The sequence below is a fragment of the Pithys albifrons genome, chromosome 16 (genome assembly GCF_047495875.1).
Source record: "Pithys albifrons albifrons isolate INPA30051 chromosome 16, PitAlb_v1, whole genome shotgun sequence".
NCBI classification, from domain to species: Eukaryota; Metazoa; Chordata; class Aves; order Passeriformes; family Thamnophilidae; genus Pithys; species Pithys albifrons.
Window position 1 is genome coordinate 12617001 of NC_092473.1, and position 25817 is coordinate 12642817.

General features: G+C 40.2%; 1 protein-coding gene across 2 annotated transcripts; it reads right to left on the reverse strand.

Annotated features, from left to right (window-relative positions):
* Positions 1-922: 922 nt before the first annotated feature.
* IQCE (IQ motif containing E) lies at positions 923-25725 on the reverse strand. Of its 2 annotated transcripts, XM_071571537.1 has the most exons (22): positions 25555-25725; positions 23827-23874; positions 23182-23221; positions 22212-22352; positions 21788-21919; positions 20747-20817; positions 19926-20039; positions 19266-19316; positions 18668-18738; positions 18364-18436; positions 17976-18025; positions 16445-16602; positions 15885-15940; positions 15371-15579; positions 14708-14812; positions 13935-14037; positions 11553-11648; positions 11295-11318; positions 10289-10384; positions 9142-9272; positions 8362-8471; positions 923-4180 (listed from the first exon to the last, which is right to left on the reverse strand). In XM_071571537.1, the coding sequence occupies exons 1-22, from the start codon at positions 25594-25596 to the stop codon at positions 4050-4052; spliced, it is 2052 nt and encodes a 683-aa protein (XP_071427638.1). In that variant the 5' UTR covers positions 25597-25725; the 3' UTR covers positions 923-4049. The 2 variants fall into 2 exon arrangements, with proteins under 2 accessions (XP_071427638.1, XP_071427639.1); XM_071571538.1 differs by lacking the exons at positions 923-4180; positions 8362-8471; positions 9142-9272 and adding an exon at positions 9502-9629 and having other exon boundaries at positions 25555-25681.
* Positions 25726-25817: the final 92 nt, after the last annotated feature.

Here is a 25817-nt window from a genome sequence, read left to right on the forward strand (position 1 = left end):
AGTGAAGACAAATTATTATTTAATACAACTAAATGTGAACATTTATTTGCTTTCAACTGAATTCGAGCCTAGTCTGCTCCAAGAAATCATATCAAAACTTTTCCATTCATGCCTCATGAATTACCTACAGTGTTTAGGATTTAAAACTGAAATTTGTCCTAAGAAATCCAGAGGATATGTCAGTAGAGCAGTGAGGGAAGAATAAAAAAGTGAAATTTAGTTCATATATTCATCAAACACAGATTATTTAATCTTGTACTCTAACAGCTGTTTTAGTCCTACTAGGACTTGGCAGGAATTTGAGTGCAGGATTCCCATGTCTTGACAGCAGTTCATGGGGTCCTCTATGTCTGTAGAGCAGCATAAGGCTTGTTTTTCCTGGAAGTCTCTAAGGGCTTTCTCAGTGGACCTGGAAAGGATTGTGTGTGCCCAAGTTCCTTCCAGAGCTTCAGAAACAGCAACAATAACTGAGGGGAGGGGATACACTGTCAGCAACCTGGAGAGCTGAACTCTGTACACTCTGCTCTCCCACAGCTGCCGAGACCAGTTTGTCCCAGTCCTGTGCCTCCCTACAGCACAACCAAAGCCTGGCACAGCAAGAGCTCCATGACCCTGGTGAGTTCCAACACTGATTATCCCTAAAAAACACCAGAAGGCAGGACTGAAAGCAAAACCCCAGCACCTCTTTCAGTTCCAGTAGGCTTTGGTCAGGAACACTGGTCACTCCTGATGGGACAACCTTAAAACCTTTAAACCTGTCCTAAAGAAGACACATCCTACATGTTTCAGAAATATCTTGTTACTATCGGCTCAGGAAAACAGTCAGGGATAAAAGGTCAACCCAGGGGCAAAGTGAAAGCAGGAGCAGCCAGGAGAGGCCAGAGGGGAAATGCAAATAGAGCAACAGCAGCGCAAACACATCAGCAGTTCATATACAAACTTTATTTCAAAATTCAACAATTAGGAGAAAATACATTGCAACTGTTTTAGCTTTTCCAAGATCCCAAAATAAATTACATAAAATACTTGCACAGTTCTAAATATTAAAAAGATCATAAAAATTAATGGCACTCTCATATGCCACGATTAATCCTTTTCCATTTTGACTACATTGAAAGTTGCCTGTGCAGGGATTATTTTATAGCTATGCAGAAAATCATAGTTTTCATGTCTTGATGCCTCAGTAAAGATTTACAGGCAAAGGCACTTAAGGGCAAAAAGAGCAAGAGAGATAACGTCCCATTAAAGTCCAACCTCTGTACTCACACCCAATCTCTAACTAAACACTGCAATAGGTTGGAGTTGGAAACATTACTCCATATCAGCAGAATGGAAAGTGTGCTTTTAGATTACATAGGAACAGTGGAATTTTATTTTAACTCAAAGACCTTGACGCCCCCACAAGGTTTCCAGGGCTTTCTACAGAAAACTTATTTTTGAGAAACAGCATGTTTGTATCGGGTTTATCTTGACAGGTTTGAGCCACACTGATTTTTACTGTCCTCAGCTCAACAAAACCTTGTGTCTATCACTATTCCCTTCAACACATTCCATTACAGTGTATAACAGAAGAATATTCAAAGGCTACTGATACTGTGGAGGTTTCCCTTCCTACTGTACCACACCAAAGTTTTGATGTGCTGTGAGCATATACCTTTCAAAATGAAACAGTAGTTTGAATGCCATTTCAAGTAAAGTATCAGATTTCTGATACCTAGGAGAAGCTCAAGACACGTTTTCACTCCTTCCAGAAAATACTTGCTCCTTTTCACCCTGATTTCTGTGCCTTTGGGTCATTCCAAGACACCTCACCTTTATCCCAGAACTTGTCCATTGACAGCTCTACTGCTGGTCACAGGCTCAGGTAGAACACAAGTCTCCCTGCTCTGTATCAACTTCCTAATACTTCCATATTGGTCATTACAGCACAGTAAAGTAAAAGAATGCAACATTTGCTGTCTTAGTAATTCCCTATAGGATAACAGCCAGGTAGGGATTTGATATCAGTCTTGGTCCTGACACTACACACTCTTCCCTTAATGTGTCAGTACTCAGCTCCAGTTACTGTCTCAAGAGATCCATGACAGAGTCACAGTTACAGACTTGAAATATTATACACAGGCAACTCAGTACAGCTCTGTTTCCATTTAGCAAAATGACCCTTCTCCTTAACATGACTTCCAGAAAAAGAGGGAAACAGATCTCAGCTTCTACCAAGAGGATTCTATGCCTTTTATTTTAGATATTTTTTTATCCTTTCTGCAGATGACAGTCATGTGACCAAAGTAGAGCCAGGAAGAATTTACCCATTGGGAGTGCAAATGACATTCTTCAGGCTGCTCTGGGTATGGAGAGCTCCCAAAACTGCCTTTGGAAAGAGCACAGGCAGCATTTCCACCGATGGGATTAAATGAAATCAGCTGCATTGTGCTGCAGCCATCCAGTTTCCTCTTTGGCTGCAAGTACTGGCACAAACTCTGATAAGCCTCAGATAGTGCTTCATTGAAATCACACAACTGAGACAGCCCTGACTTATTGGTATTCTGCAAAACAGTGGTGACTGATTTTTAATTTAAAACCGAAAAGGTGATAAAAATCTTATATTTAAGAGAGTGCTTTCTGTTTACAGGAGACTTTATTACTCTTTGATGACAAAGAAACCATTAGGGTTTCCAGAAAACCTCCACTGTGTGCACGTAAAATTAAATTCTCCTTTCAATAAATATCATGATTAAAAAATCCCACACACATTTCAACGCTTTTGAAGGATGTTGGTACAACAGTAGGAATTCTCCAATCGAAAAGCACAGTCTGCACAGAAGATCTGGAAAGACCCCTGATTATATTCTCCACTGCCCCTCAGGTCTTGGTCTTTCCATGGACAGTGCTATTGTCAGTGCTATTTCTGGATGCAGTCTTAAGCTCTGTTACAATCCCACCTACCACTTCTGTTCCCAAACCAAACTGCATGGACTGAGTTGCTCATTATGCTCATACTAATTCACAACCCACAGAGCAAAGTGGGCAGTGCCCACACCTTCCAGCACCAGCCTGGAAGCTTCACCTGAGGACAGAAGATGGATGGATATGTGATCCCTCCCCCAGATTCTGACTGGACTTACTGTGCACAGGCAAAGGTAGGACTGAGAAGAGGTTCCAGCAAGAGCAAAGCAATATCAGACTTAAAACCTTAGTGCATGAGCAATGCAATCAGGTGGACATTTCAGACAGTCCGACCTCCAACATCAGATGTTTTCACATATTAGAGATGACCCTCTATAATGCACTCAAATTTGTGATCTGGAAGCAGAAGAATAAGTCACAAGGGTATCCTTCACAGACACTCCTGCTATTACACACCTGCCCTGACAGATCCAAAAATGTGATTATGTGATCAGACATTTCAAATACAAAACATTACTATACATATCATTACAAGCACATGTGGAAAAAGTAATAAATAAGAAAAGCCAGCTGATACAGTAGGCCTAGAATGGCCCTATGACAAAGGAATGGCTTACAAGGTCTGCACAGACTGTGTTTAGTATAAAAATAAACAAAAAATATATAAAATATGACACAGTAAAATTATTAAATAGGCAGTCCAGGTAACAAATACCAGCTGTACCCCTTCCCACACACAGGCTGAGAATTTGAGTCATGTCATTAGCCTCTTTCTGATTATACAAATTTTCTTTTAGTTGACCTGAAACAAAACCTGGTTTAACATGAAATAGCTTCAGGATTTATTGTTTTCATTTAAATTCAGTAACTGAACTTATAATCCTCATTGTGAAACAAAACACTGAAGTGTTTTGGTTGAGTTTTCAAATCCAAACTCTGTGTATCAGGAGGATAAAGTTAACAGTCAGTGGCTTTTAGCCACAAAGTCTGCAGAGATGACATACCAAAGAATGGCTGAGATAATGTCAACTGGCTTTGCAAAGGGACTGATACTCCCCTTTTTCCATCTTTGATATGCCTGATCTTGGTATAAATAGTGTTGTTGAATCAATTAATTCAAGATCACCAGAGCCTGTTACCAAAACTTAAAAGTGGGTGTAGCTTTTCTTCATCTGCAGCAAAGGGGACACAATAACAACATCATCAGAGTCGTCTGAGTGAGCATCATCCGCAGGCAGGGCGGGAGCAGGACAGGGTGGCCCCTCAGAGGACCTGGCTGAAATGATGACAGAGGAAACAAGGTCAGCAATAAACAACATGGACAAAACCAGGCCTTTGTGGGAAGTGTGATATTCTCTGAGCCATTAAGTTTCCAGACTTTCCCATGGGTATGGATAAGGCTGATCTATCTGTCTCTGCACAGAGCTATTCCCGTTCTCTCCAATGAACCAGTCGCGCATGGCAAGTGTGGAGCTGACATACTGACCACACCTGATTTGTCTTATTGCCTTTAAATCTTTGCAATGGTTACACACCACCAAGCAAAGCAATTGGATACCAAAGCCATTGCAGGTCATAAAAACAAATATTTATTACAGGGCCAGAAAAGGAAGAACTGACCCAAGCTAAGCAGAAAGGTCACAATGAGAACTCGAGTCAGTTATAGATGGAGCAAAGGGAGAGAGAGACACAAAAAAACCCCAGCAGCTCTCATCTACTGTTTTTCATCCTTATAGCTGTAAAATACCAAAAATATTATTCACCAGCTGCACTACTGTAATGGCAATAAAAATAGTTAACACACCATGGGGTTTGTTTTTCTTTCTCTTTTTTATTTTGCTTCTTTGTCATTTTTGTGGATGTGTGTTTCTATGTGTCCCATCCATTCCAATGCTTGAAGGAATGTTCAGGGCATCAACAGATAGAAGAGCCCTCATGATTCCAGTAAACACTGGAAAAACAGATGGATAAAATGAACACATACAAAGTCCCTAACACCTGAAGAGCAGAACCAGCAGCTTACACCCCCTCTGCAAGAGATCTCTGAACTAAATGATGACTGCTATTAATACCTTCCAGCACAATATCCTCCCCTCAGCTATTAATACCTCCTAGCACAGTATTCTCCACTCAGCTCCACTTATTTTTCAGTTTCAAATATAAATTCTCTGAAAAGACTCTCCCAGAGAAGGAAACTAATCAAGACAACCTGTGGTAGAAGAGGAAACAGGCAAGAAGCCATACACAGAGATTTTGACCTGAAATGGAGGGCACACAGGGAGTATTACCTGGGAAGAACAGACATGCCAGGGGTCTCATAGTGAAATAAGACATTCTTGACACAGGAAAAAACCTCCTGGTATGGAAGAGCAGGCATACACAGGAACTGGAATGTGGAATAAAGAAAGAGGACCACAGCTGGCCCAGAAATAGAAAAAGAGTGATGGACAGAGAGCCTGTGAATGGCAAAGAGGAATGCAGGGAGGCCATTACATTGACCTCAAGCTACAGAAGCAAAGAAACACATGACTTTCTAGTTAAGTGAAATTCTTCTCTGCATCAGTCAACCAATGATGTCAGAGTTTTTCAGGAAGATTTATGAGACAGTAGCTCTGGTGATACAGAGGAGCAAAGGGAACTTCCAGAAGCAGGCATGGTAACTAGAAGAAGCAACTCCAACAATAAACATATTATACCTGGAATAGCTTAATATTATCCAAACCACTCTTGATTATACCCTGCTCTTGGTGTCTGAGACTCTTGTCCTCATCTTCACTTTAATATACTTCAGAACTTTATCTTTGTGCTTGTGAAGGTTAAGCACTGATTAGAGTTAAGAGTTGTATGTAAATTCATGATTATTTCAAAAAAGCCTCAAATGAAGTTAACAGTTGTAGCCAGAGTGGTCAGTACTATAGAGAGAGAAATGCTGCCCTTGATCGAGATTGCTTTGCATGCACAGAACATTCTTCCTTCCAGTCACTCCCCTGAGAGAATGAAACAAAACACCAAATTTTGCAGACTGAATAGTTAATATCTGTTCCATTGCATGGGAGACAGCAGACATGGTTTTATAAAATCTGCAAGTACTGTTCACATTCTGAAGATAAACAAAGCAGCACTGAATGCTATGCTGAATTTTTTTAGTTAATATTTTTTTTGAAAATACAGAGACACCTAACCTGATGCAATCAATGAATTCAAAGTTTGCAATGCTAGACCAGGATTATATAAATTTACTCTAGCAGATACATAAGGTTTTTTAAAACACATTTTCATCTTCCTCATTCTTCTCAATGCCAAAAGGGTAGTGAAGTGAAATGACTTATTGCAATATATACATTGGCTGAAAGCTTAAGATCATTGTAAGACCCTGAGGTCACAAAATGCAAGTTTGGACTTGGGAGAAATGAAGCAAAAGCTTGTTCAGCTGCATGATTAAAAGCTAAAAGAATGTGATTGCTTTAAATCACTCAGCTGCTCAACAAGCTCCTTCTCTCATGTAGTTTCCAAGCTGCAGGATGATCACTGAAATCCCAATTCACCAAAACCCAATTGTGCTACTGGATTTTTTTATCAGTCATGAGCTCAGAATGGCAGAGGTGGACTTTGAGTTAACTTTAACTTTAGTTCAAGCTACAGAAATTCACATGGCAAACAACCAAGCAGAACACTAAGGGGTCATATTTCTTCAGAAAGATGGCATTTACACCAGAATGCTCTCCTTCCTTTAAGTGGTTTTTCCTGCTTTATCTTTTGGGAGAGTTTGGTTAAACACTCCAATGCACCAGGACTTAGTAATTCAAAAAGCTTAGTGCAAGAGTCTGTTGGGCAGTTGAGCAGTTACAGAAACACCCAGAATGCCTCTCCACAATTCACCTGGATACATTCTACCCTCATCCCACATTTTGAAAGCATCTCCCATATTCCTAAAATCAGCAGCAAATATCGCATGCTTTGCTCCCAATCTCTCCTTTTTGATATTCACTAAAGGACTGCAAGGAAGAAAGTTTGAAAGCTTAAGATTCCCCCTCTATCTCTTTTAGTATAAACAATTGCAAAACTTCTTCACTTATCAATTTGTCATCATAATCTGCAATAAAACTTAGCTTTGGAGACCTCATAGCCAGACAATGACTGGCTCTGTTGGTATTCATTGCTGTATGTGCTTCATCTTACACCCTTCTTTGGGTCTTAGATGTACATTTAAGTGATTCTTTGGGTAGAATTTCACAACTGATCTACTCTAGGTTTACACAAAGCATGCCTATAATGACTACTGCAGTAGAGTTCAGGCAACACACGGTGCTGCAGCACTTTTTCCTGGATACTGTCACTAGAAATAAATAACTCAAAATTCAAACATTGTGAGAAGCAAGTGCTACCTACTCCTGTGAGCCTCTGAAAATGGAACACAGTAAAGTTTCTTAAACACATTTTTTTCCACTGAAGTGTGACCTCTGTTTTCACAACCCCTGCAAATCTGCCTTATTCCCTATTTCCTATCTTAGAGAAACAGCCTCATCTGCTTAAAGCATTCTCTGTTTCTGAGCAAGTCTGCAGGGACAGTCAGCTTTCCACTGACAAAGAAAACAAGTCAATGTTTCTCAGGTCACACTCAAAGTTGCTCTTTTTTCCCCCCAGCTGGTCCATTAAAGCCTAAAATATCCCACTCTGGATAGAACCAACCTTTTTCAATTTGTTTTTAACTCCTGTGAAGCTGCATGTCTGAAGCTGCCTTTATCTGCAGCCTTTCCCACTCAGGACTACTCACATCCTCCTAAAAGCCTCTTTGGCTTTAACTCCATCTTCTCACAAACAGCTATAAAGAATTGAAGAAGAAAACCAAATGGCATAAGAGCCATAAAAAAGGCAGATTTTCCCAGTTTGTATTACAGTAGTATTAGTTGGCAAGGTTATCCAGGACTTCATTTTTCCCCTCACTGCAGCAACTGAAGACTCCTGAAAAAAATGTGACTGAACACACATGTCTGCTTAGGATGGTCCTTTTCACCACATGTCTGTGTGCTGCAGAAACCAAGTCAGGATGGTAAAAATGTTCTTAGCTTGTCTGTGGCTAAGGGCCCAAAAATGCAGTGGAAAGTACCACACTGCAGCTACAGGGTTGGGAGGCCTGAAAAGGAACTAGAAAGGCAACACAAGGGAACACCACGTTCCTCAAATAATTACCACTTACACCAGAGAGATCTTCCAAACCACAGTGGTGACAAAAACACAAAGCACTGTGAGGAAGCTGATACTGATACTGTCAGAGCTTTAATTTTTTATATAGGAACTGCACGTGCCAGGATAAGCAGCAGGCCATTAAATTAAGCCACACACACAGAGTACAACTCTGCATTTGCACAAGTGTATGCATGTGCACATGTTCTCTATAAAACTGGGTGTGCACCACCCAAAACACACGTACTTCTGAACACAGGGAAATGAGATTACCAGGAAGAGATGACATGAGGAGTGAAGGAGGTCTCTGGAATGCCGGTTTCTTCTCTGTACTGTAAACTGCAGAATCTGCTTTCTCACTCAGTGCACTGGACACAGAAGACCTGCAAAGAGACACTCACAGTGTGAGGCACTGAACAGTGTTTGTAGTCTGTCTTCAGAAGCTGTGCTGAAAAGGTGCTGGTCTTGCTGGCCTTCAAGGGACAAAAGCTTAGCACCTTCAGAAGTGAACTCAGACACTAAAGTGGGGTGACAGGTATGTAACTCTCCCTGTAACCATGGCAGCCAATTATAAAAAACTTTCAGAGTAGTAAATCCTGGAGAGAAAGAAAGTATTTTTCAAGACAAAGTCACCATAAACCGAAGCAGTAAGCAAATCACTGCACTCTGCCCAAGCAAAGTCTTTTGATGGTATTCCAGCTTTCCCCTGTTCTTCCTCCACATAATCCTTAACCTGTACATGTCAGGGCTTCAGATTCAAATATTAAGCAAGTGTACTTGCAATCTGTTTGATAGCAACAGCAACCTTTTTATTTCCAAAAGGTAATTATTTTACTTTACTTTTACTAATTGCTATGGAAGAGAACATGCAGCAGAATATGGGCAGACTCCTGCTGCAGACAGGAACAAGCTCTCCTGTATCTGTGCTGTAACAATGGTCTTGTTCTTCTCTACCAAAGACCTTATACTAAAATTCTATTAAAAAGTACTTGTCTTTTGTAATAAAACCCATTTTGCTACTGCATGTTGCAGAAATATCTATTCCTCACTTACCTCTGCTCAAGCAGAACTGTACGTGCTAAGTGAGCCCTGAAAATGGACTGAATGAATGTCACAATCTCCTCTCTCTCCTTGCAATCAGAAGACAAGCTCCAGGAGTCTGACATGGGAGACATGCAGGAGCTCTGCAAAGCAATCAGATTAAAGAAAACTGACCTTTTACAGATTGCACAGAAGCTTGACAGAACCTTTCACAAACTTACTCCTGATTGTGAAAGTGGCAGTATAACAAACATCTTTTGGTCTGCAGTCTTTAAGGTTCAGTAAGACTAAATCAGCAGGAAATGCAAATCTGATCATCACACAAGCTTTGAAGCATCAGCATTCAATTAATGAAAGAGCAGACACCTGCAAGGAAAGTTCATTTATTTTCCAGGAAGGAAATCTTTTGAAGATGAAGGAGGTAAGGAAAGCTTCATAATGGATCTATCTTCTGTGTGTATCAAGCCAAGTATTCAGTCCTACTGCATTGGGCCAGTTTGCTGGAATAAAAGAGCATGTAAAAGTGCAACCAGATGGACAACCTGGATGGAGAATTACAAATTACAAATTACCTTGGGCCTGATAAAGGTCCAAAGGATGTTTATATAACTTAGCAAATCATTTACAGAAAGTGAATGTTTAATTAGTAAGGATATTTTTTCATTTTCAGAACAAAGTAATCTGGAGCAAGCTGGACATGACAGAGGATACCAAGTCTTTAGTTGAACTTGGTACATCAAGACTCCTTTACTTTTCAGTGCAATCAAAGATGCTTTCCAGATTCTTATTTCTGAACTTTAGTGAGAAATAGTTTATCTATTACTACAATGATTCAGCAGTGAACACTTGAGATTCAACAGCACTCTGAATCAAGGAGTTAAATGGTGCTGATGGAAGAATCATTAAAAAAGGGGCCCAGTTACAGTCCACAACACTGAGAATTTATAGCTCTACTTCTGAGAAAAAGAGAGAACTACAGAAGGTGGAAAGGGAATTCAGGGAATGAGCTCAGTATCTTTCTGGAATTACAGTGGTGTTGCCGACCAGCACACTAAAACATCACCAGGTGATTCAGGGAAATAAGTCTGGCAGTCCAATCCTTTACATTGCAAACTGAACATAATGGGATGCTGGGAACACCCATTTGTCCCACAATTACCTTGTTGGGAGATTTTGCTTCATGTATCCCGTTGTTCAGTAACAGTTTCTGTCGAGCTAAATGACCTCTGAAAGCTGCCTGCAGCACAACAACTGCCTAGCAGGGAGAGAAGGGAGATGTTAACTCCTTTGAGAGAGAGCCCACTCACCCCTGGGGTCACCTCCAGGGTTTCAGTTCCATATGGGAGGTGCTCATGATTGATCCTTAGAATGCAGTTAAGTTGTAGCTGCAAACACCAGCCTGTATTTCACCAAAACAGCAACAGGCTCCCATTTCCATATTAGACTCTGGCTACCCAGTGGGCTCTGTGATGTTCTGGTGCAATCAAAAACCAAGCCAAGCCTGGCAGATCACTGTGATGATAACACTGACCACAAGTCTTTCCCCTCCACTCAGGGATTTTACTGGGTTGTAATCAACAAAAAGCATTCAGATGTAAAGCAGCATGTTTGTGTCACATGGTTAGAATTAGTTCTAATTTCTGAAAGTGGGATTTTAATGTTCTGGAAGAAAGAAACATAAGATGCCACATTGTGCTATTTGAAAAATATACAGTTTAATCAAAACCTTTCTGCAAAACATTTATTGAGAAGTGACTTTGTTTGACAAACTTGTCAAATTCTTCATAATACTCTGAGACATTTCTGCTTAGCAAAAGCTGCAGATTTTACTACTTCAAATCTTTCCGAAGACTCATCATAGTTAAAATTAAAGCATTATTAGAATTATCTAATTTGGAATACATTTCCTGTCTGTTGGTACCAGATTTTGTTCAAAATTTTCAGAAGCACATTCATCTTGTATGAGGTACCAAGTATGGAAAATCTAAGACCAAAAGGGGAACACTTTGACAAGATACATGAAACAAAACCAAGATGTCAGAAGGAAGATTATAAACCAGCCTGAAGAACAAACATCATTGTGGTAAAACATCTTTGAAGTTATTTGTTTGCACTCTGATACAAATTAAACCTCTTGTGCTGTTTTGTTGAGAGTAAACACTCACCTCATCCAGTGCAATTTCTTCTTTCTGAAACGAAAAATGCCCATGTTAATGGCACAAATATAGATGAGTTCTATCCAATCAAGATTTTCCAAATATTCCCCAACAATTAAACCACACAGAAAATCCCTGTCACTCCTCAAAAAACTCAAACAACAAACTTATGGAAAAAAAATCTTTTAAGATGTGTGGAGAGATGCTAAAACAAGAGTAAAATTCAGAGGGGGATGCCCTCACTGTTCCCTGTTAGGAGAATCTCACCTTGGTTTTGTACATCTTCCAGTACCTCTGGATGATTTTGGCTGCTTGTTCTTTCCTGTGATCTTCTTTGCCTTTAACTGTGCAGACTGGGGCAGGCTGCAAAGGAGAACCTTTAAGTTAGTGCAGTAAAAACACAAAGCTATAAGGGAAACAGGTTACTAATGACTCAGGAAAATCAGCACCAGGGTTCATCCTGCCTGCAGGGCAGAAGGAAGTTCAAGAGGAAACTCAGTTCTGAACCCTGCTGGTGTTCAAACTCATCATCTGGATGATTGTTACACTGAAACACACTCATGCTCCCCTTTTAGCCCCTGGCAGAGCATGGGAGTGGAAAAGTATTGGTTTACACATACTCCTGTGTTAATATGCATTGCTAAGGCACTGCCAGCCCACTGCTTTGTGGATCACAAATGGTTTGTGTGTTATGAACAGACTGAGAACAAATGTCAGGTTACCTAATTTTGCTGTTCTTCTCCAGGAAAGACAAGTATTAATTAACCAAGGAGTTCTCTGATGTCTCATCCTGGCAACGGTGGCCCCATAATCATCTGTTTAAACTTACTGATTAGTTGGCCATTGTAAGACACTGAGCAAACAGAGGGCTTTGTGTAAGTTGGCATAACTCTCCTCTTGTATCTTGAAGAAATTAATTAGAGGACAAAGAAAGAAACCAATAACAAAACAAGATTTTGTTTCAGTTATTTCTTCGGAGGTGTGGTTGCATATTCCACCTCTCACCATTTGATCCCTAATTATCCCACACTAATTGTCATACCTCACTTGCCAAACAAAAGTTAGATGCAAGTTTAAGAGACTAATTTAATTTGTTGGTGTAAATTTTTAAGTAGAGGAACAAGAGATTTTATAGACTCTGAAAAAACCTCTTGATTCCGTGAAAAGGATTTATTTATAACCTAAAAACACTGAGTTACAGGCTTAGGTTTAGCAAATGGATCATGTCATATTAAAAATGACAACCTACTATTAAAATGAAAAATTGGTAGGAACTTAGTGATAATTACAAATAATGGGAACATTTCAATAAATGAATGGTTACTGGCCAAGAATATATATAGTCTGCAGAGGGAAAAAGGAGCTGTTTGTTGGTTGTTTTTAAAGGCTCAAGTTACTTGGTATTCAAAACATCCTCCAGCATCCATCAGCCTATAACACACAAAAAAAGAATCTAGAGAATTGCACAGTATATCAAAAACAAGAACCCTCTTAAGCAAATGGACATTTTTATTCATATTTTTTACTACGTGTATTTCAGGGTCTATTTATTTTTAAGTGCAATGAAAATCCCCAGCAATAATTTGCCACCAGGATTTAGTGAAACGAGCTCAACATGACCACAGTGCCTCTGAAAGCTGGTCTGCCAGTGCCCACCCATCTCTGCTGGCCACTCACCACACTTGGCAGAAGGACAGAACATTGCAAAGACACCAAGTTCAGCCATATTTCACAAAACCCTCAGTTGATCACAGAGCACGTTTAAGAGTGCCCAGGATTAACAGATGCACAAATATATTTGTTAGATATTGGAAAATCCAACAAATCACAGTAAATATGCTGAGTTGGAAGGGATACACAAGGACCAGTGAGTCCAACTCTTAGCCCTGCTCAGGACCACCCCCAGGAGTCACAGCATGAAGAGGTTGTGAATACCTCAACTCTAGAAAAACTTCCATTGAAAGGGGATATTTTATTCTATTGAGATCTTCCTTAATTCTTGACTCAAATATTGTGTCAGAATTAAAAATCCCTCAATTCACATGATGTTAGTGCTCTACATGCTGTAAACATTCCCACGAAAAAGTACCTCACTTCCATCCAAGCAGAAAAACAAATGAGTATTTTCTGACTGGACAGAACTTGAACACTAAGTGACCACCTGGCCAGCAGAAAAACTATTGAAAAGTGTTTTTTGTCTTTTGCCAGTTTGTCAATGAGCACATTTACCTGTGTCTCTATCCTTTATCTGTCAACTCCACAGGATCTCCTTCCCTCTACAAAATTGGACTGAAATCAGGTAAAGGGTTCAGATGTTTTAAGAAGACATAAGCAAAGCCACAAATGTCTTTTTTACATGAGGAAAAAAAGGAAAAACACTTAAAAGTGTAAGCTTTTGGCAACATTCAACTGAATAGGAAAAAAGCAATGGTGAGGCAGAGTCACTAAGGGAAAAGCTTGAAAAAGTAGTAATTATTGAAACAACTTATCAACAAAAACTGGGAATTGGTCATCATTCAGAATCTCTAAGATTTAATGCCTCTCTGAAAGGACACATCTAGCAGGTACTTAGACTATCAGCTCAATTTGAAATCTATTAGTTGGATGCAAGGAAAAAGAAACAAACCACAAAACCCCCATTGTCTGTACCTTATGAAGATTTTCCATTGTCTCTTCTGCCATTTGTCTTTTGTCTTCCTCCAATTTTGACTCCAGTTTCCCTACTTTCTCTGTCAGGTTCTGGATTTCCTCACTGTGGTTGGAAAAGCAAAAGTATTTATAGCTACAAGTTTTCTGATGTTTCTGCTTTGAAAATACTGAACCTATTTCATAACACTTGGCTGCTTTGGGTTTTTTTAAGGCCAGAATTGGAAACTTCTCAGGTTAAGAACACCTATTCTCATAGTAACAGACATGTAACATCAAGTTGTGACAGTACAGCCCTCTGCTAAAATTAAGAAGTCCCAAGGTTACAATGGTACCCTTGATACTATTAATAATGCATCTAAATCTGCCACAGTTTCAGATTTGTCAGTCAAAGCTCTTTCTTACAAAACAATTATGAAGTCACTTTTGTTCTGACTCCCTTGCACAGGATTATTACTCACAGGTCTACAGAATACATGGAGTTACTGGAATGACACATTGGCAATGGTCTAGAGACACAGGCTAAGGCAAAGATACTACATTTTTTTCTTAGAGAAAAATGTCTGAGCCCAACTCAGCATCTTTTTCCATTTATCTTATTATTTTTCATTATAATTCTTCCTCTAAAACCTCTCTATAGAATTCTTCCACTAGTAACTTACTCCATCCCTCCAAAACAGTTCTGCTTAAAAGAGTGGATTTTGAGCCAATTCAAAAGAGAATTATACTTTAACAGTTTTTTGATTCTGAAAGGATCTGCTAATACAGTGTGATACCTTAAGGTCTGTTCTTCTGTCCTCTTTTCTTCCATCTTACTCTGGCACTTCTGCAGCTCCAGCTCCACTTCAGCCTTAGCCTGCAGTAACTGCTTGATATCTAATCTTCAAAGGAAGAAGGAAACTTAAGTGGTACTTCAGACAGTCATTCTTTCACAGAGTTCTAAATAAAATGGGTTTTCTCAAATTTGTAAAGTAACTGAATGTTTCATTTTCCCTTTTAAGCAAAACAAAACATTGTTCAGAAGCAAAAGGCCTCCTCACATGCTCTCACTGTGCATCTTTGTTCAGAGGTAACAGGGGAGTGGTAGATCAGGACAAATCATGTTGAAAAAACCCACAAATTTTTAAAGCACAATACTTGCAAGAAGTGCTGCATAAAAAGACATTGAACCCTTCAAAGGCAGAAAAGTAAGCCTTGAAGAATATGTTAGAAACAAGCAGAAATTCTCATTCTCCATTCTCTGACCTTTTTCCTGCAATATAATTTTACAAAGGGAGTATGATTAGAAGAAACATTGGAAATAAAAGCTGAAGGGACCCTCAAAATTAATTTTCTAGCTGAAAACGTGAAGTACTTGTTATATCATTTCACAACAAAAGCAACAATGAAATAATTCACACCTACAAAAGAACAACACCTCAGACAAGAGTCACACTTACTCTTTACTGAGTAGGAGAGTTTGAAGTGCCTTCCTATCACTTTTCAGTTTCTTCACCTGCCTTTGGAGGCGCTGACATTGCTCAGCATGGTCTGTGTGTTGGGAGGCTGGAGGATCCAGGTCTGCAGAAGGTGAGGATGGCACAGCAGGTACCTGTGATGAATCACTGTCTGCTGGTGACACCCTGGTGCTCTCCATGGCACATACTTTCTAAGCAGGGTGTTTTACATGGAAAATACAAAAGAAAAAAAAAAGGGAAAAATTAAATTTACCATAAAACTATTTTAGTTAGGCCATAAGAAAAGATCAAATGAAAGTTAATTCTAAAACATGCATCTATACATGACAAATGTTATCAAAGGAAACAGGGAGGAAGGGCACATGCTACAGATATCAGTTTACATGTATGAGGCACAATGCACACAAAAAGGATGACATGCCAAGAGAACAAGCCAGTGGTTCTACATTTTCTGTTCCAAGGCAGGCAAGAAGGCCCCACAATTATGATCACTTACTTTTTCTAGTTCTGCAATCCGTCTCACCAGCCTCTGTTTGCTCCACTCACTATAATCTAAACACAGTAACAAAGCTTTAAACATGTAGCTACATCAGTGGACCAACATTGTTCTTGCTTTTTCAAAATTCTGTCCATACAGAAAGACCATCTAAAGACCTTTGAATGACAACTTTAAATATGTACCAATATAAAAATGAGAATGGCCTTAAAATATCTGACTTCTAAACCAATCAGCTAGAAATCAATACAAGCCATTCACATTCATTAGTTTTCAACAACTGAAAAACAGTTTTTCAGTGAAATTCTAAACCCTCTAGTGATTCCAGTTCAGAATTCTCAGGGATAATAACAGAGGAAATGCAGATATGACTGAAGCACCATACCCAGAAATCAGGGAGAGACTCCTGTGAGAAAGTTCTCATTCCAACCTTTGCCACTCCAAAATCTTCACCTTTGTAATAGCTCCCTTATTTCTACCACTGTAGGGTCCTGCTCTTGAACACCTTTCAGATGTACCTAAATCCCCTGTCCCATGTTCACCAACTTCTCACCACATACTTTTACTTTTACTGGGAGAAGGAGAACTGCTCAGCACATGATCCAGATCTTCTTTCAGCCTCTGATTCTCAGTCTGCAATTCCTTGATGTTCCTGGACAATCTCAGCACAGCAGCATTCAGTGCCTTCAGGCGTTTTTGGGTGTCTCTGCCCTCTGTACTTCGAAAAAGGATCAAAACCAGAGAGTTAACTTATAAGCAGAGAACAAAGAATAACTCTTAAAAAGAGCAGAAACATAAATTAAAGAACTGCAGACCATTTTGAGGACTTGAAAGCCTGCCCAGTTTTCAGCTACAATTGGATTCTACAGCTTCACATATAAATAATCATACTTCAGCACTAACTGAAAAAGAGGAGCCAAATGTCATTCACTTCAGCCAGAAATAAGGTAGACAAGCACCATGAAAGAAACACTCTCTTACAACTCTTTCTATGTGCCACAGCCCTGACCTTCAACATCATTTATTATTTCAGTTCTCAGCCTCTCAAGCAGAGACTGACAGTCACGTAATGGAGAGAGACTGCCCTGACCATTGCTTTTTGAAACCATGAATAAATGAGGACAAGGAAGAGACCGATGACTCATTTTCACCTGTAAATAAATTAGGTGTGATGGCTTACAGCCTCAACAGGCTGGTCACTGCTTGTCTCAGCCAAAAGAGAATTATTTTCTTAAAACAGTGACAGAACAAATTGCAGTTTTCAAGCCACAAGTGACAGTGAATTAGGGAAACACAAGCAGTATAAATAATGACCCTAAAGAGTTCTCATATGTTTCCATCAATCTAAATAACTACGACCAGCATTAAGACAGTTGCCTGTACTTACCACTAGGAGGTCAAGCATATTTTGAAGTGGTGAGGTAACGAATTTTACTGTCCCACAAGACGCTCTTACCCTCTTCTGAGCTTGGGTAACACTCACTTGCATTGATGCTTTTAATTTGCTCTCTTACTGGAGCTTTGTCTTCTGCCTTTGTGCTTTGATTTTTATTGCCTCTATAGACTGTTCAGCCTCACCACCAGTGACACACACACACATCAGTGACAAGCTCTAGTACAAGCTTCTCTGACAGCAGTTTATTACTCTGCCTCCCTGCACTAAAGAAACATGTTTACTCCCCAAACCCCTTCTTTGCAGTACACACCCTTAGGGCGAGATGCAGAACTGACTCAAGAGTAAAATGCCAAACATTTAGTGAGGTTTTTTTCCAGTCTCCAGTGATGCCAGAATACGTGTGACTATGGGGGAAGATGAATTTTATTTGAGATAAATTTCCAGATCTTTCATGCACTTTTAAAATAGCTCTAGTATTTTTCTACATCCACAAAATGATCTATCTACAAGAAAAAAAATGTGACTAAGACATATGCCAAGGCTGTGAAGCCAAGCAAATTAGTATCCAAAAGCAAATCCAGCAATCTAAATGACAAACTGTTCCACTACAGTAGTTTTCCATCAGCTAAAGTAGAACATGAGTGATATATCAAACACAGATATGCAAACATTTGCCTCAAAAGAATTAAACATACTTTTTCCTCATAGTCTCAGACTTTGCCAGGAGGAGCTGGAGGCGATGGACCTGTGAAATACAGATTCCATGAAGGAGCATTAGCAATGGCAGCTTCCCACAGCAACAAGTTTGTTCATTAGGTAAAAATCAGAACAAGACTCTTTGGGTAGTAGCAGAGGTGATGATGCCATCACAGAAATCAGGCTGCTCTTATATTGGCTTTCATCTTGACATTACACTTAGGGATGTACAGTAGTTTCTTTGCCCTTTTTGGCTAACATGCTCAACTTATTGAAGAAAAACTGCTTCAAATAACAGGTGTGGTTAAGCTGTAAGAAACCCACCTAAAAGCTTCCACTTATACTTGGACTCAACAACTGAACAGCTTCCTCTCTTGTCAGACATACCTCTTCATAGTAGGTTTCCATAGCTAACCTCACTTCTTCCAAGTTACTGGTCTTCATGTCTGCCTGGAATTCACTGAAAATGGAACAATACAAAAAATAATCCAGTCAGACCAGCAAAGACACTGCAATACCTGTTGGTTCACAATTTCTGGATGGGTGGTTAATAATTGCTAATACATTCTGGGAGTTTACTGAAATGTCTTAAGGAATATGAGAACACAAATGAAAAATAACATGGATTTCCAATTCTCTTTATTAGTTCATCCCATGCAAGTCTCTATCCCACGCCCCCTCAAAGTCATACTTAATAGTGTTGTCTTTCTCCTTGCACTGGTGTTCAAGCTTGACAATCTTCTGCTTTAATCCATTAACCACCTACAGAAAGAACATAATGCTCATGAGTCCTCAAATAATCCATCTCTTCCCATAAATTCTATTCCTCTATAATCTTGCCCTATTTTACAAATTGTACCTAACCAGATACACTGATTCCTACACACTTCAGTACTTAGCAGATCATATACAGGAAAAAGAGAACACGAATGAAATCAGATCCCTGATTTATATCTGTGGTAACATCACCAGCTTAAGATTATAAATACACAATCAAAGCAAAACCAACTTTGCTGGTTACCTTGTTAAATTCAAAGCAGCAAATGATAGGGAGAATACTCCCTCAACAGACTCAAGACAATGACAAAGAAAGTTCCCTAAAATAATGTTAATTCTAGATCTTTTTTACTGTTTGACAAAGTACTGGCACTTTACCTGACTACAGAGGTAAGGTTGCATGATTCCCTAATTGTTTATTCTTTCTTACTTAATTTTATTTTTAGTAGTGTTACAACTTGGCAATTGGAACAAGGAAAAATTAAATCAAAAAGTAATGAAGACACCATTACCCATCCATTATCACTCTTCTTTTCTGACAAAGCTCGTGCCAGCTCAGAGGCCTGCAAGGCAAGACAGAGAAAGCAAATTACCAACCCTGCTACTTTATTCTACTGCTGGCTCTTCCCACAGAATTTTCCAACCTACTCATCTCCACAGTCACTTCTCAGTCCAAATTCTGAAGTCCCCAAGTTCATTATTTGATATTAGCACATTTCTCCCAAGATATAGATGTGCACAGAGACAGTGACAGCCACAAGAAATTCAGTGATATTTAAGTCTAAATATAATCACAAATGCTTCTCAGCCTCATGGGTCTGACAATAAGGCTGCTCTTTGGCTTCCTGGTCAGGTCTCAGGACTGCATGTACCAGTGACCCTGCAGGAAGTGAACTTCCTTATATTCTCAGGTAAAATATTAAGAGAGTGGGCCCCTAAAGAGAGAGTATTTTCATGTTACCTTTAGAAATTAAAGGTATCTGGTAAATAAACTTATCTGCACTGCATGGCATACTTTTCCTTGGAAGTGAGCTGGACTGGTGAGCTGAGATACACAAACCAGAGATCCCCTCACACCAACCAACCACCTCTCCTATTCAAGCTCATCCTTCTTAGGATACAATAGACTTGCACTCTTTTGGCACACTTTTATCGCCCCAAGAAATAGTCACCCTGGAAGGATCCAACAGTTGTTCAATCTGTTTATCCTTTCTATTGTTCTCCTCTTCCAGTCGACGGAGCTTCGTTTTCATTCGATCTCCCTCGTTTTTCTGAGCTTGGATTGTCTAAAAGAGGAGAGAAAATCTGTAAGCACATTTCACATTTCAGAAATAGGAACACACAGAGTGTTCACATGGAAACACAGTTTGATGTCAGCAACAATCCAGTGACAATGGTGACAACAAAGCAAAACAGGAGAAAAACCAACAGCAACAAAAATACCATCCCACTGAAGCAGGGCTGACAGATACGGGAGATGATGCCAAGATAAAAAGGAAAAGGTTTAACAGAAATGCAAACTTAACACAAATGATTTACAACAGCCAAGATATTTGTCTATAGGTATCCCCAGTGTCCAAGCTCAGTCCTCATCTTTTATATACTGCACTAATCTCAACAGACAAATAGTTAAAGTGTGATTGGTAAATGGGTAATGGCCAAGAAGGTGAGGAGGAAAAAAGAAGGTGGGAACAAAGAAACCAAAGCCAATGGACATTTTCAGGACCCAGCCAGGGCCATGGCTGGGGCTCAGCACTGGGTAAGCCTCAAGGCTTCCACATCCAGTACTCAGAGAATCTATCACACCATGAGAACAATGAAACTGCCTTAGTCTGACTCAAGTTTTAGCTAAGCCTTACATTACAAATGCAAAAATGTGGTGGATATCCCAGCTGTAGAAACCAAAGTATTCTGGAGCAATAAGGCCTGGGCATCTCCAGGTGGATGGAGCAAGACTACAAATTTTTGTGTAAGTATCAGAGAGAGACTGTACCTTTTTCAGTTCTATAATTTCATCATACATGTCTTCTTTTTCTTTGTAGTCAGGAGTTCCAGGAATGTAGCCTACAGAAAGGAGTATGTAAAATAAGTAGATCCAAAAAAGGTATTTTTAACTAACCAGAAATCTTACAGTTAAAGAAAAATATCTAGAACAGCACCAAACTGGAAATAGGCACTTCTTTTTCCTAAAAGAAGAAAAACCAGCAAGGAAGTTAATTTTAGAAATGGAGGTGAAATGGAAGTGTTACTGTATGAAACTTCTGCCAGATTTTACAGACAATTTCTCTTAATTACTTCTCTTCTCTCTGATACTATATTAAAACATCCATCTTAAGAAGATGGATATCCATCCTCAGAGAAGACTGAAGTCTTCTCATCTCAACAAATCCATTATTTACAGAAGTTTTCTACAAGATGTCCAGAATCTACTTTTCTCTTTATGCTTAACATGTACAAATCTATCATATCTGAAAGTTGCCAGAAATGGTGTATTACCAGTAAAAATATGGGTGTCACTTTAAATGAAAGTGGAATTTTAAAGTTCACACTTCTCCTTTAAGAAAAGCAAGTTGAAACTTTTCAAGTTTGCTCTTCTCATAAAACTCATTTGATTTTAATGTCACAACCACATGATAAAACACTTTTTAGAGAAGGAGTCAATTACATAGAATTTCAGGCAAGCAGATGGTTTCTATCAATGGTTCCTAAACTATGTTTTGCAAAGTCACAATAAATTGTGTACAGCTGTCCCATTGAACCATATTATATTTGCAACATTTTCAGTTGCACATGCAGGGCAATTCGCAAAAGTTCTGAAAGCTAACAGTGACTCATTGCTCAAAAAAAATTGGAAACCCCTGCCTTAACCAATTTAGAAATCTCAAAAAGTATCCTATGGATCATATTTTGACATATATATTTTAATCAACTAAAATGGCTCTTGCTTTACTAAAGCAAAGATCTTAAGCAATGTGTGTTTTCCCAGAGAAAAAACAGCATTAACTTTTATTTGCCACACCACCACAGAGCTTACCATTGCTAGAAGAACGAGAATGTTTGGGCTTCTTCATTCCTAGAGCTTCCTTCAAATATTCTGGAGTGCTACTGGACAGGTTAGTTCGTATGTGCCCCATGTCAACATCTGATTTCAGGGGATGGCTCATTCCTGCCAACAAAATGGAACAAAAATGCAAAAAATCAGGGCTAATTGTGAATTAAATGTGTGGATTTATTCTGAGCAAATGCAACATAGAAAGCTCCAGATGCTGTTAATTATTCCCTCTGTAAATTCCGATGCTCAAGATCAGATAATTACAACCACCCAAATAAATAATAGTGAAATGACTTCCTATGCAGCTTTTAATCAAATACAAATGTATTTTTAAGAGTCTGTATGTTAAGCTGTCCACAACACTGAATTTTATCCACACATGCAGACAGAATTTCCATACTGTTACCTTGTTTCAGTGACCCCAGCCACAGCTGCCTTGGGCTTTTTACAGCTGCACCCTCCAAACATGCACTGCCTGTTCCCTGCAGAGATCGCCAAGCTGCAGCTTTTCTGGGATACAGTTGTGTGCTAGAGCTGTAGGGAGACTCTACAGCAAAAGAAAATAATCTCAGTGTTGCCTTAAGGTCACAACAATTCTTGTTGTCTTGTCCTTCAAAGTTCCCAGACACAGTCCTATTACTTATAAAAGCAGACTTTTACATACTGGCTTATACAGTCATGGGACATTCACTGGGAAAACCCCCCAAAAACAGTACACAAAAAAACCCCACAATTCCAAAAAATGAAGAGCCATAGTGACAGTGCTATGATTGAACACATGTGGAAATATCTACAAGTACAGTTTGGACAGGCATCCTTAAGGTATCTGCACATCAATAGCAACACCTCAAGGTAACGTTGTCTTTGAAACACTCACTGGGAGCCTAAAAAAGCAGTTGAAGGGAAAAGCACAGCAAGAAACAAACTCCAGGAAAAGAAAGGACAAAACCCATATTAAAGCTGCAGATCTAATAATTGTACTTCTAAGGTTATGTGACAAAACCCAAAATGTCAACAAGTGAAACAGAGAACTGCTAAATCCACACACACTGATATCTGCTTTGTGGTAGGGAGCTCCAGTGACTCCAGATTGCAAATATCAGCATTTCTCCAAAATTACAAGAAACAGAAATTCAGAATATTTGCCAATAGAAGGGATAACATGATAAAAAGGTAGTTTATGCTGGATAATCAAGAATTACTATGATTCCATGAACCTCAATATTTAGCCTATACAAGTTAGACTCAACAGGTCACAAAACAATCTCAAACAGGTGTGCTCTGCACACAGCAGTGAATAATTCTGAAGAGAATAACAGGATGTTGTCTCAAATACTTCCTGTGAACAGCAGAAGAAAAAAATTTGGAGCACTTACTTGGTGACTTTGGAGGCTTGTGAAAAATCTTCTTTAACTTCTGAAAGAGATATTTTTATGTATTGAAAATATTCAACTCTTAGAATTTCAGCATATAATCTCAAAATTGGCTTCAATCTCCATTTGCTATGAATAACTTTTGTTCTAGTAAGACAAAATCTTTTCCATAGAAAAGAAAAATAGTGGCATTAAATATATGCAGATATGGCCACATCAGTGGACACCAGAATTAAATTGGTGCCTACTCAAGTTTGATGCTACAGATAAATAGTTGATCCATGCTGAGAACACTCAGACCTTTTCTACCAGTATTAAACACAAATAGCATCAAATTCAAAATTATCCCAGAGTAGAGGGTGAAGGAAAGAGTTATTAATTTCCACCAAAACACTGTAAAAGGATTACTTAGGCCCCTAACTTGGCAGAACAGCAAAATAAAGCCAAACATCATTTGTAGACCTCATGTTGAGAATTTAGAAGCCAGAATTACATCTGGAATTAGAGGGGGTTTGTGAATCAAACCTTGTTGCAGTAACACTGTTCACTGTCCCCTCTGAAGGGTGTCCTGGGGAGCAGGAGGCCTCACACAGACACAGCTGTGCAAGAACACACTGAGAGGCCTCTGGGGCATTAATGAAAACTCACCATTTCTGTGTCTGACTCGCAGGTTATCCCAGACAGGCTGTCACCTCCCTGGGGAACAAACAGCAACTGTCACATTTGCTGCTCAACAACTGTTTAAAATACACATCCAGAAAACTTCATATCCTTTTGTTATCACAATAATGTAGGAGTGCAATAAATTTAAATAGTAAATGGTGTCGTCAAATCCTCTCTTTCTCCTCCACTGCATTGCTCAAGTGTCAGATGGGTGAGACAGGAGTTTTCAATTACTTAAGATAAAAATAAGTCATTTGTCACAAACACTTAAGTTGCTGAGAGCTGGTGAGGATCATTTGCTGTAACAGAACTGCTCTTGGAATATTGTGCAAGGCACTTCAGACATGAACCATCACAGTGTGGTTTGGCTTGGAAGGGACCTTAAAGATCATCAAATTCCACCTCCTCTGCCATGGGCAGGGACACCTTCCATCTGAATCACAGAGACTTACACAGTGCAGTGCACAGCATTACACCAGCTGAACACTCAGTTAAATCTGCATGAAGTTCTCCACCAGTGAAGCTGCAACTCATTGATCTGTTCCCTTCCTCACTCGCTTGTCCTACCCTTGCTTTGCTATGGGGTGGTTCAGTTCCCATATTCAACTGGAGAAGTGATCAGGCTGAGGAAAAAAAATCTCAAACTAAGGGAGATGACAAGTTTCTGCTTCTCAAATGTAACCATGTGCACAGCAGAAGGAAAATTTCCACTTTACTTCCAAATTATCTGGATGCATTTTGCCTTCACAAAGACCTTTTCCACTTGCTGCCAACTCCATGGCACTGACAGCACCATTCCCTGCAGATGCTGATCTATGTCTGGAGGAGGCAGGGGAGGGGGTGAAGCATTTTTAGAACCCTGGCTGGCAGAACAGGAGCAAGGATTGACAACAGAACAAGTCAGATAGTTTTCTGTGCTGGCTGAGAGGAGGCAGGTATGTATCTCACACACAGTTTTTAATTTCCTGAGGCCATGCTCCTTGCAGCACACTGATTATTTTTGTTATTTTAAGGCCTCTCATTCTGTAATCTCTCCCTCCCCCGATGCAGCTATCACATTTGGAATCAGAGAATGTGGAAGGTGCTCAGCCTTGATAAATGGTAAACAACAAAACATTCACCAGGATACAAAGATGCAATAACAAACTCACTGCTGTCCTGAGAAACCTCCCCAGCCCTTTCGCTCCTGTAAGAGTGGCCCAACCAGAGCCACCTATGACAGGCACCAAGAGAACCTGGGGGCTCCCAAATGGGCTCAAAACCTCCATCTGGCTGTAGAGGGGGTGGGAAACAAACAGCACAGGATCAATTGGATTGGAAAAAACCTCTGAGATAGTCGAGTCCAACCTCAGACCGAGCATCACCTTGTGAACCAGCCCATGGCACTGAGTGCCCATCCAGTCTATCCTTAAGCATCTCCACGGACGGTCACTCCACCACCTCCCTGGGCAGCCCACTCCAATAATCTAAAAACCCTTTCTATGAAGCAATTCTTTCTAATGAGGAACTTAAAACCCTGGCGCACCTTGAGACACCACCACCCCCATGCCAGGGAAACAGAGGCAGAACCCAGAGTGCCGCGGGCTGGACAGAGACCGAGCCATCCTGTCCCACTCACTGCGGGTGTTTCAAGGCTTTTTCCCGACCCCGCGGGAGTGTTTCGCGGCCTGGGCCCGGGCCTCGGCCTCCTTTTCCGCGCCGCTCATTCCTTACCAGCTCCCCCTCCGCGGCCGCCTCACCGGCCCCCCGAGCCATGGTGGGAGGGCAGCGGGGAGGCCTCACGGGGCGGCGGGACCGCGATGGGCCCCTCGGGCCGCGGCGGCCGGGTCGGGCCTGGGGGCGGCCATGGCCCCGCGGCGGCACTTCCGGGGAGCGGTAACCATGGCAACGGCCGCGCGGCGGGAGCGCCCCCCTGCGGCCCGGCGCGATGGCGCATGCGCAGTGGTCCGCCTGAGGGCAGCGCTGGGCACGGCTGA